This window comes from Brachionichthys hirsutus, chromosome 24 (assembly GCF_040956055.1).
Source record: "Brachionichthys hirsutus isolate HB-005 chromosome 24, CSIRO-AGI_Bhir_v1, whole genome shotgun sequence".
Taxonomy (NCBI): Eukaryota; Metazoa; Chordata; class Actinopteri; order Lophiiformes; family Brachionichthyidae; genus Brachionichthys; species Brachionichthys hirsutus.
The window spans coordinates 3,126,472-3,138,915 of NC_090920.1; the positions used below are offsets into that span (position 1 = coordinate 3,126,472).

General features: G+C 53.8%; 1 protein-coding gene across 1 annotated transcript; it reads right to left on the reverse strand.

The window, feature by feature from the left end:
* Window positions 1–446: 446 nt before the first annotated feature.
* Window positions 447–12,141, reverse strand: slitrk6 (SLIT and NTRK-like family, member 6). Its single transcript, XM_068756303.1, has 2 exons — window positions 11,918–12,141; window positions 447–4,115 (listed from the first exon to the last, which is right to left on the reverse strand). The coding sequence occupies exons 1-2, from the start codon at window positions 11,930–11,932 to the stop codon at window positions 1,566–1,568; spliced, it is 2,565 nt and encodes an 854-aa protein (XP_068612404.1). The 5' UTR covers window positions 11,933–12,141; the 3' UTR covers window positions 447–1,565.
* Window positions 12,142–12,444: the final 303 nt, after the last annotated feature.

Below are 12,444 nucleotides of genomic sequence, written 5' to 3' on the forward strand. Positions count from 1 at the left end.
ATTTGTTAACCCCCCCTGAAGTAAGGAGCCTGTCCAAAAACAGCTCTGCACTTTGCTAATGTTCCACGTTTGCAGCAGCATCTTGCTCTATGAGTCTCACAGGATGGGGCTGCAGGAGGTCATGTGTGTGCTCGTGTGTGTGTGCGTGCATGAATCCTGTTTGCTTTGGTGTGTCTGCAGACTAATGTATAAATATTGATTAATGCCGGTATGTATTTAAATGAGTATTGCCGTGCCGCATGCCTGCGAGCGCTTCACGCCGTGTGTGTGGAGAGAAAGACAGAAGGTCCAGCGTGGCAGCCGGAGCAGAAGCAGCATCACGGGGGGGCAGGGAAGTGACCAAACGGGGGTCGAGCGATGCCACGCCGCGTTCAGGAAGAGTGGACTCTAAATGATCCAGAACTATTCTGGAATAGAGTAGGAATTCAGTCAAATCCAAATACGTGTAATATCGCAACTTTATTTCCTGTTCATCAGTTACAACTTCTGTTTATATTCTGTACAGCACTGAAGGCGCGCACGCACACACACACACACACACACACACACACGATACAATGCAACGTAGGTATATACAACATGTACAGAATAAATAATTGGCTCTATGGATAGAAAAGCTACGGCGTGTGTGTGCTTCCATGACGCATGTCAAAGGTCAAAGGGTTTCCAGGAGTGTGCACGGAAGTCCTCGCCGCGTCCACGTTGGACGTGTTCATGTTGGACGTGTCCAGTAGGTCATTGCTAATAATCAAATTAGGCATGCCAAAGCGAATATGCCCCGCCTCTTATCAGCTGACAGTGGTTCCCTCAGCCAATGACAGCGAGGGGGACGGAGCAGTTTACCTGCATGCCTTTTCTGTATTTGTCAGACATAAACGAAGAAACTAAAACTCACACCCACGCACACACACACATACACACACACACACACCTACACATTCACACACACACACACCTACACATTCACACACACACATCTGTTTCAGCAGGACGACGTTGATTGTCATGCACCATCTTATGGCATTTGATTAGTGCAATGCGTTTATACAAGGTTCTATCATATAGTGTCCTCTAAGTGCTGAGTGGAGACGAGCGTCCCTGCTGGGACACAAGGACCGGCGGCAGGACCAGTGCAGCGTACCGGGTCCATGCAGGACCCGTGCAGCGTTCTGGTTCCGCCGTGTGTTGACAGAGGGAGTAATTGGGTCAGAGCCCGAGTCGGGAGGGCCTGATTAAGCAGCGATTCTGGGTCAAGTGATGGTTGAGATCCACTCGTTTGTTTCCAAGCATCTGCTTTATCCTCCGAGGATGTGTGTGTGTGTGTGTGTGTGCGCTGCGAGGATCAATTCATGAGAGTTGAATCAGTCCTAAACAGCTGATTGAGTGGGTTTCAGACCCGACGGAGGCAGTGGCCAAACACAGAAACAAACATGGCTGCCGTTATTGTTGTGCTACAGTTACACTTAGAGTGATGTCACACTGTGGGAGGTACCAAAGGGCAAACGGGCCACAAGGCACTTGGTTCCAAACGTAGCATATAGACTGTGTATATATATTGGTTCTGCTCAGTTCAATGCAGTTTGGTGCTCCAGAACCTCCAGGTAGTCGGGCTCCGTATGCAGGTTAGCCTTCAGTTCAAAGTACTCGTTCTTCGTTTGCTCCAGCATGACCTTGCGGGGTCGCGAGTACATGATTGTCTCCATCAGCTTGAGCTCTTGCTGATGTCCCGGGACCTGCATGTCTCCAGCCGGTTGAAGCTGGGCCATGTTCTTCCGGAGGTACTCCGTTATTCCCAGCTGCTGCAGCTCCTTCTCCCGCTCCAGAATGTTCCTGTACAGAGCGTTTGGGTTGCCGAGCGTGAGGAACTCCGCGTGGCGCTCTCCGGCCACGGGCCTGAACTTTGGGGCGGGGTTCCCGGTGAGGGGGGACGTGTTCTCCTTCTCCATGATGCTCCGGCACAAGTGCTGCTTGGTGCCGGGATCCTCCAGGCCGTACTCCAGGTCGCCGTCGTGCTCCTTGTGCTGGGAGCAGTAGGTGGGGTTGCGGCAGATCTGCACAACGGGACTGTGGGACCGCTCCTCGTACAGCGTGGCGGCCCCCGCCCTTTGGGTCAGCGTGTGGTGGGTCGTTTTCTGCCCGTACATGCTGTAGTGCAGGTGGACGGGACTGCTGGAGTTTTCTCTGGGCTGCTCCTCCGCCGCTTTGTCCTTCGCCCGCCGCCGCCGCCGCCGGTGCACCACGAACACCACCGACCCGGCCGAGCAGAACACAACGGTGAGGACGAGCACGAGGATGCTCAGGATCAGCACGGAGAGCGGGACGGTGTCGGTCAGCGAGCGGAACAAGCCGTGGCCGGCGCTGCCGGGCCCCCCTGGAGTCGTCCCACTGTCCTCCTCTGGGGACAGAGGGTAGTAGGTCCCCAAGCCGGGACAGAGGACCTCGTGCCGGAGGCCCCTCAGCTCAGCCTGCACCACTTGCTTTGGGCTGTGACACAGAATGGACCCCACCACCGTGCCCTTCGGGAGGTTCTCCACCCACTGCTTCAGGCTGAGCAGGTCACAGCTGCAGTCCCACGGGTTGTCCTCCAGGTAGATCTGTCCCAGCGAGTCCAGCTGGTCCAGCACATTGCTCACCGGCAGGTGCACCAGGAGATTCTTTCTCAGGTTCAACTTGCTGAGGGGCACGTTGCGGAAGATCTGCGCCGGCAGAGAGCTGAGCAGGTTGTTGTTTAAGGACAGCAGCTTCAGGTTGGGCAGCGGATTGAAGGTTCCCGGGGCGATCTCTTTGATCAGGTTGTATTCCAGGTACAGGAACTCAAGGTTGTGCAGCCCCACAAATATCGTGGAGAACAGTTTCTCGATTCGGTTGCCGTTCAAGTAGAGTTTCTTCAAGCTGCTCAAGCTGAGGAAGGTTTCGTTATCCACGTAATCGATCCTGTTGTTCGCCAAGTTGAGCAACTCCAAACCATCGTAGGTGACAAAGTCGTGCTTGAGGAGCTTCTGGATCATGTTTCCTGTCATCACCAGTTTCGTGGGACTTTGCTGAATCATGCCGATATCCGACACCTTTTGAATTCCTCTGTCCTGACAGTGCATCAGAAAGCCGGCCACCGGGTGAGTGTGGCAGGAACAGTGTTCCACACACGGGCTGCCGGGAACGTGGGACGGCGTCGGGGCCCTGGCGCCATCTCTGGTGTTCATCAGCTCGGGAAACGCAGCCACTTTGGAGGAGGGGGTAACAACCATGTCCAGCGACTTGGACGGCTCCTCCAGGTTAATGTTTATGTGGGACGGGCAGAGGACGTCCCGCTTTACCTTGGCTAGGGCGATCCCCTTCAGGTGCTGGGGGGCGCTGCACACCACGTCCCCGATGGCTGACTGTGCCCTCATGTTCTCCATCCAGATCTTTAGATGCAGAACATCACAGTCGCAGAGCCAGTCGTTGTCCTCCAGGAGAAGCTCCATGATCCTCCCGATGTGCTCCAGAAAGCCGACGTAGGGCAACGTCTGAAGCTTGTTGCCCCGCAGGTCCAGGTGGGTGAGGGGCACGAAGCGGAAGATGTTGCTGGGTAAGAACTCGATGGCATTGTCGTTGAGGATCAGGACTTTGAGGCGGATCAGCTTGTTGAAGGCGCCTGGCTCGACCACCCGGATGAAGTTAGTGTCAGCCTGGAGAAACTCCAGGTTGACCAGGCCTTGGAAGGTGTCCTCTTTCAGAGTCACAAGGTAGTTGCTATTGATGTGGAGCTTCTTCAGGGACGTCAGGGTGCTGAAGACGCCCGGTTCCAGCTCCTGGATGCTGTTGCCCCCGATGTGCAGTGACAGGGCATTCTGAAGCCCGTCCATTTCCCCAGCGCGGAGCTCCACCAAATCGTTTTTGTACAGGTTCAGGTGGAAGGCGACGCCTGCTGGGATTTCCACTTGGGAGATTTTGCTGATATTTCTCTGCTCGCAGTCCAGATGAAGGGCGCCATCTTTTTCCTCACAGGAGCACAAGGAGACACACGACTCGGTGAGCGAAGACGACGCCTGCGAGGGACGGATGTCCTGAGACTGGGCCACAGAGAGGACCAAGGCGATGGACACGAGGCGGGGCAGCATTTTGCTGGGGACTATCTGTGGAACAGTAAATAGATACAGTTCATTATTCTACTCATCTGTAATCCCAGAGATTGAGCATCACACATGTATGGGTGTCCTGCATGCAGCATTCATTCATCGCCTTTACATTCAAAGGATTAAATAACAGCAACGTTCACCAGCCATTTTAATTTAATCTGCATTGTCCCCAGCGTCGCTCCGTCAGTGCACTTGAGAAATAGGATTTAACCTCGGCTAATGGGAATAAGAATAATCCACATTAATCTGCCGTCACCAACGCGTGCATACCTCCAAAGGGCGAGCGGCGCTGCTTTACCGTGACTCATTTAAAGCAATGACTCTCAATTGACTGATTTCTCTGCCCTTTATGCGATCGCACAAACACACACACCTCTTTATTGTGAGTCATTATTTCAATCCATTTAAAGTCCACATTTAATACCAGACAAGGTTCAACCAATGAGCTCTGAATGTCTGTGCATCAGTGTCATTCACGCTGCTCGTTGTGTTGTGTTGCTGTTTAACCTGCAGCAACACAACACAACCCAACACAACACAACCTAACACAAACCAACACAACACAACACAAACCAACCACACACAACCCAACCTAACACAATCCAGCACAACACAACACAACCTAACACAATCCAACACAACCCAACACAACACAAACCAACCACACACAACCCAACCTAACACAATCCAACACAACACAACACAACCCAACCCCAACCACACACAACAAAACCCAATCCAACCCAACCCAACACAACACAATCCAACACAACACAACCCAACCCCAACCACACACAACAAAACCCAACCCAACACAACACAACCCAACCCAACCACACACAACACAACCCAACCACACACAATCCAACCCAACCCAACACAACACAATCCAACACAACACAACACAACCCCACACAACACAAACCAACACAACACAACCCAACAAAACACAACACAACACAAACCAACCACACACAATCCAACCCAATCCAACCCAACCCACAACACAACCCCAAACCAACCCAACCCAACCCAACCCAACACAACACACTCTCTGATCCCTGCAAGCCGCTTTCAAGCAGACGCACAATAGAAACGTTAACGATGAGGGCGCCGCAACATCCCGTCTCAATCTCAAAGCAGGATCACTCCCAGGGGGGGCCGGCGGCGCCCCCACCAACAGGGACAGCCTGATATTCACCGTTAACTCCTCAGAGAGACGAACAAGACGAGGCTAGTTGATTCAAAACCTCCGACTCGTCATCCAGCCGTAAACGGAGCTCTGAGGACGGACGGAGCTCCGCCCACGTCTGACGTGGACGACCCTTTATGTTACAGAGACCCCCCCCCCATGAGCCAGCGCTGTTCAGCAGTAGAAGAAAAAACCTTCAATAAACTAATGACAGGCTACTGATAATAATGAGAATAATCAACGATCAAAGTTCAACCAGAATTCTATTTGATGTATTTACTGTCACCACCGCCGAGGTCACTCGAGGTCAAACTGGAGAAAAGCAAAGTAAGATCAATAAAATGACATTAGCAGCACGTTGAATCTGAATAAATTAATCTCAGCATTAATCAGGCCCATCGTCTGCTCATGGAAACGCCGGCGGCGGCGGCGCCACGGTTCCCACGCAGCAGCCATTAAACAGGTCTACAGAAGGGGCGGGGCCGAAACCGGACCTGCTTGACCTGATATTTAATAAAGCTGCAGCAAACGGCCAAATCTACCTGTCTGATGACACACCTGTCCAGCTCAGCCACAACCAATGGGATTCCAGGGCCGCTGTTAAAGTTAAAGCTATGAATCGTCCCACGGCGACCTTCAGCCTGAAAGCTCTGAAATTATACCTTTATTAAGCTGTAATTATACCTTTATTACCCTGTTGTTTATGCTGCCTTCAAGTGTCCTGGGAAAGGTGAACGTCACTACTGGCTATTGGTAATTGCGAGTGCGTCCTGTTCAGGTGTTTTTGTTGCCGTAGCAACAAGGACATTTCGGTGTGTTGCGTGGCTACAACGGTTTGAGACCCGTTAATCCATCGGCTACAGCATCAAGAATTATTATGATCAATAAATTAGCATGATTAATACTGTTCACATCCTCCGCCATTTTGAAAGGCCGAAGGTCGTCTCATCGGAAACTCGGGCATCATAATAAATTCCCAGTTATTCAACTTTAGGGGGCGTTTCCCAGAATTCCGACATGAAGGCAACACTGGAGGGTCCGGCCTCGGTAGTGACCCCGCCCACTGGGTGATGCTGCAGCATTCCACATGAGGGCGCGGAGGTCATCCCCTATAGTGACCCCGCCCACTGAGTGATGCTGCAGCATTCCACATGAGGACGCGGAGGTCATCCCCTCGGTAGTGACCCCGCCCACTGGGTGATGCTGCAGCATTCCACATGAGGACGCGGAGGTCGTCCCCTCGGTAGTGACCCCGCCCACTGAGTGATGCTGCAGCATTCCACATGAGGACGCGGAGGTCGTCCCCTCGGTAGTGACCCCGCCCACTGAGTGATGCTGCAGCATTCCACATGAGGGCGCGGAGGTCGTCCCCTCGGTAGTGACCCCGCCCACTGAGTGATGCTGCAGCATTCCACATGAGGACGCGGAGGTCGTCCCCTCGGTAGTGACCCCGACTTTTTAGGACTTTCAACGGAAACAAGCCCGCAAGGGCTTTTTTGAAATGCTCCTCTTAGACAGGATGTTTGACGTTATTTGTACTGTAATACATGCTACTGTGTGACTGTACTTGTACTCTAACATTCTATCTAATAAATATATTCATCATCATCAGGTCGTCCCCTCGGTAGTGACCCCGCCCACTGGGTGTTGCTGCAGCATTCCACATGAGGACGCGGAGGTCGTCCCCTCGGTAGTGACCCCGCCCACTGGGTGATGCTGCAGCATTCCACATGAGGACGCGGATGTCGTCCCCTCAGTAGTGACCCCGCCCACTGGGTGATGCTGCAGCATTCCACATGAGGACGCGGAGGTCGTCCCCTCGGTAGTGACCCCGCCCACTGGGTGATGCCCTCACGCCTGGACTTCAAACACGCTTCAGGTAATCAGCGTTGCACGGAAGCCGGCGTGACGGCCAGCAGAGATGAAACGCTCGTCTTCCTCTGAGCCTTCTTCAAACTCAAAATGGGAAGCGCTCGCCACTAAGACGATTCGATTAGCGATCGACTGAAGCCCTGCGAGACGAAACGAGTCGAGCGAGAAGGAAAGCACCGTCGGGCGGGGGAGGGGAATGTGCTTGAGCCTCTCTCCAGACGCCGTGGACTCCGGCCAATCACAGAGCCACAAAGAGCGTGCCCACACTTCATTAGTGGCGTCTATAAATGATATGTTCCAGTACAGCGCAGTCCAAGACGTGACATCACGAAGGTACAGGGCATGCTAATTAGCATGAAATGTCACGGTGCCTGTCGAGCCAAACTCAGGGCACGAGAACCCGCAAGCTGAGAAACGCCTCGGGGAACCGATGAGACAAAACGGTGCTCTGACTCCGGAGAAGGATGACATCACCACACCTGCGTGAGGTAGGCATCAGGGGAGCATCGGCTAAATATATGGGGGGGGTAGAGTGGGGGGGCCTCAATCAAAACATGCCATTGGTGCCAAAGTGATTTAGTGTGTGTGGCAAAGTGGGAAACACTCGCTGTGTGTGTGTGTGTGTTTGTGTGTGTGGGGGGGGGGGGGGGCACACAGCTCCAGAAATAGAACCTGATATTAGCAGGGAAATCCAAAAACGTCAACGGAGGCAAACTTCTCCCCTCATGAGTTCATCAGTGACAAACGTGCTGCAGTCACCTGACGCAGGTACGCTGCCTGACGGGGGCCTGACGGGGGGCCTGACGGGGGCCTGGCGGGGGCCTGGCGGGGGCCTGACGGGGGCCGGACGGGGGCCTGACGGGGGCCGGACGGGGGGCCGGACGGGGGGCCTCACGGGGGCCTGACGGGGGGCCTGGCGGGGGCCTGGCGGGGGCCTGTCGGAGCACCGCGAGCGGCGCCCGCTTCGCCCGGCTGACAGCTCGGGACGTTATTTTTGGACAACAGGAACACCGATGCCGTCGTGTTCTGTCCTCGTCACGCTGCAGCCACAAATAGCCCAGCAGGCGGGCGCCATGAGGCGACCCGAAAGGCTTTTCATCCCGCGGCATCCGACCGATAGTCCCTCGCCTGACTCCGCCCCTCCGCGTTGTGTTTCAACTCCGTCAGACACCTCGCTTCCTCTGCAGGTGCTCCTTGCTGCTCGCCGACCTGCAGCTCTCGGGTTACGGAATTCCCTGATGTCCGAGGATCCCGGTCGGAGTCGTAGAAGTCGTGTTTGACACGCTGGCGCATCGCCCACATGCCTGGAAGCTCCATGTTTACCGGTCAATAACAACAGACGGGCTGTCTGCGCAGACAGCCCATCTGCACAGACAGCCCGTCTGCATAGACAGCCCGTCTGCGCAGACGTCACGTGAACCCTTCGGCTCCGGTTTGCTCTTCTGGAAACATGCAGAGGCAAGTTGCACGTCTGATAGCGAGTCACGGCTCAGACTGTCTCTGTTTAATCCGTATAACTATATCAAATAGTACCAGTACACAGATGAGTAATGAGTAACTAGCGATGTAACCAGTTACACACAATAGATCCTCGCCAGGATCAGCTGGTTACCAGATGTCTCGCCTGGACACGTCTTCCTACATGATGAGGACGGTTGATTTGCAGCACAGGCAAGGTGCCCAATAACGTTGTTGTCATGGTTACTGATGTGTTGCCAAAACAGACGGAGCAAGGGATGAAGGGGTTAAGAGCTCGGAGGCAAAGACTGCTCAAACTTCAAATGACGTTCTTAAAAAATATCAAAAAAATTATCTGCAGCACATTTTAAGATTCGGTACAGGCTTGAGTTGACCTGTAAGCACGCACGCGCGCACACACACACACACACACACACGAACTGAAGAAGACCTTTCAAGACCAATTTCGTAGGAAGGCCACAGCACGTAATTAAAGAACTGGACATTGGTTTCTGCTAGCTGCCGTTAAAACCCGACTCACGGAAGCTAAAAACAACAACAAGGACGGATGCATTCCAGCCCACATCACACGTGTGTGTGGCGAGCGCACGTGACGTGCAGCAGCAGAAGAGCGTCGCGTCTCAGACGACGGCAGGGTGTCCATCGTCCTAAATAATCTGCTCAGTGAGCGTTTCACCTGGAGCTGCAGCGTTTAGACACAGGCAGGACGAACAGGCAGCAAACCCTCGGTGAACAGGCAGCAAACCCTCGACGAACAGGCAGCAAACCCTCAACGAACAGGCAGCAAACCCTCGGCAAACAGGGCAGCAAACCCTCGACGAACAGGCAGCAAACCCTCGGCGAACAGGCAGCAAACAGGCAGCAAACCCTCAACGAACAGGCAGCAAACCCTCGGCAAACAGGCAGCAAACCCTCGGCAAACGGGGCAGCAAACCCTCAACGAACAGGCAGCAAACCCTCGGCAAACAGGCAGCAAACCCTCAACGAACAGGCAGCAAACCCTTAACAGGCAGCAAGCCCTTAACAAACAGGCAGCAAGCCCTCAACAAACAGGCAGCAAACCCTCGGCAAACAGGCAGCAAACCCTCAACGAACAGGCAGCAAACCCTCTGCAAACAGGCAGCAAACCCTTAACAGGCAGCAAGCCCTTAACAAACAGGCAGCAAGCCCTCAACAAACAGGCAGCAAACCCTCGGCAAACAGGCCGCAAACCCTCAACGAACAGGCAGCAAACCCTCGGCAAACAGGCAGCAAACCCTCGGCGAACAGGGAGCAAACCCTCGGCGAACAGGGAGCAAACCCTCAACGAACAGGCAGCAAACCCTCGGCGAACAGGCAGCAAACCATCGACAAACAGGCAGCAAACCCTCAACGAACAGGCAGCAAGCCCTTAACAAACAGGCAGCAAACCCTCGTTAGAAGCAACAGCAAATGAGAGTATTCCTGTGTAACGACCGTTTAAACAAGATGGAGCCATCGCCTCCGAAGCCCGGCTGGCTCTGAGCAGCCTCCACTGGCCTGAAGCCCCGCCCCCTCAAATATAAGGTCGCTCGTCTGAGATAATACACAGAGCCACACCCACACCGGGCCACACCCACATGCACCTTGCTGCATCACGAGGCCTGCAGCGGCGTGACCGAGAGTCGTGGTCGTCCCACCGCTTCCTGCTGCTTCAGGGTTAGCAGCCTGAGAGCCGGGATGCAGGATTACAGCCCCCCCCCCCCCCCCCCCAAACACACTCCACTGCTTGAGCCTGGACGCATCTCCATTACACAGCAGCTCTGGCCCTGCAGGCATCCCGGACACCAATTACGGTGGGACTCGTCCCTCTTCCTCTGTGTAGGGAGTGATGCCCCCCCCCCGACTCCACCGATACACCCACTGATCTGCTCCAGTCCCGCTCGAGGCCCTCCACCACCATCATCCTGACAGCCGCCCAATCAGGAGGCAGCACAGAGCTCAAGTCCCCTGCCTCCTGTCGCAGCCCGTTTTCACTGATTCGATACTCTGGGGGGGAGGGGCGCCGTCGACTTCCTGTCCAGTGTCTGCAGGCGTTCCCCGTCTGCTACCGTCCCACCGTCCCGGCTGCAGACCGCTGGCCCTGGTCTGACTGATTTGCACTGACTGTTTCAATGGGGGGCGGGGGATCCGCGCTTTGCAGCCAACGGTCAGAAGCTTTCGGTCCTTTTAAAAGCTTTAATTTTATGCGTGAAAAAAATAATAAAACAGTCATCCAAACGTAATTATGCAGCTAATATTATATATACCTTATATTATTCATCTTAATTTGCATTTACTATGAGTGATGGCCGAATGAAACAGGTAGAAAGTACCCAGCATGCAGGTCAAGATGGGCGGACAGAAGAAGAGGGCGTTAATTTCATATCTCAAAAGTATAAAACAGTTTAACGTTTACATCGACCTCTCCAGTGCCGAGATTAAATACATATTTGAGTTAAATCCCAGAAAACCTCATCCAGCACAAACGCGTAACCATGGAAACAAAGGAAACGACAAACGAGGAAAGTTTCTAACGTGCAGAAGTGAGTTGGTGCACAGTGTGGCGAAACATGACCCCCCCCCGCCCCCCCCGCGTGATGGGAGAACACGTTTTGATTTGCAGAACGTTGCTTGAATGCAAATAGCACTGTACGTCTACGAGAAACGTAATGTACAAAGATGCACTTCTACAAGGTCCTCCTTCCTGATTGGCTGGGGGTCTGCCCAAAGGCGTGACGCAGTTTCTGTGACACACCTGCCACTAATTACCTGCATAAATCACACGGCTAGAGTCCAGAGAGAAAAGGTTTGTGCAGCCTGCTCAGACTTAAAACTACATAGTACACACACAGTACACACAGTACACACACGGTAAACACACCTAGTACACACACACACACGGTACACACCTATTACACACATTATACACCTATTACACACATATTACACATCTATTACATGTTTACGGGCAGCGCAGCAGTTCGGACTGTCGTAAATGCGCGTGGCAGAGAGCCAAGTGCACGCGAGGTGATGGAGGAGCCGCGTGAAAGGGGGGGGGGGGGGGGTCACCTGTCCTTGATGGACACCTGGGCTGTAAGAGCGCAACACGGTCTTAAAGGTCGACCTGGTGTCCATCCATTAAAAATGCACAAAGTACTTCAAGCATGCATTAAAAATACACAAAGTACTTCAAGCATCCATTAAAAGCACACAAAGTACTTCTGGAGAAACACGCACGCATGTGATGTGATCTTACCGATTCAAAGTGCATGTCGCTCCGCGTGTCAGTCCACGCAGTCCATCAGTGGACGCGTGGAAGAGGGGGCGAACCTCCCCCCCCCCCCCCCTCCAAACTTCACACTCCGATGGGGCTGCCTGTCACGCACGAGCCGCGAATTACTCCGTGGCGTGACGGGCTCGCGTGAGGCTCCACTCCGGTGCCGGGATGATGCGCGCACGAACCGCGTCACGAGATAAACGTGTCCGTTCCTCCAGCCCGCGCGGAATGATTGAAGCGCAGCGGCGCGCGCTCTGCGTGTGAACCAATCTGCGAGGCGGGAGCGCTGCGCCGCTCTTTGCATGCTGGAGAGGTGGACTCCACCGACCGGAAGCTGCGTCAAGGCAGGCGCAATGCACAGAAGCAAGTCCGGTTGGGCCTTTCAGAATAAAATCAGACTTGGAATGTTTCTGTTTTTCTGCCTCCCATAGTAGATAAAGTCGTTACTGAAGCACGAAAACTTCACACGGAGCCGTGGAAGAACTAGTTCATGCATTCATTAGGTT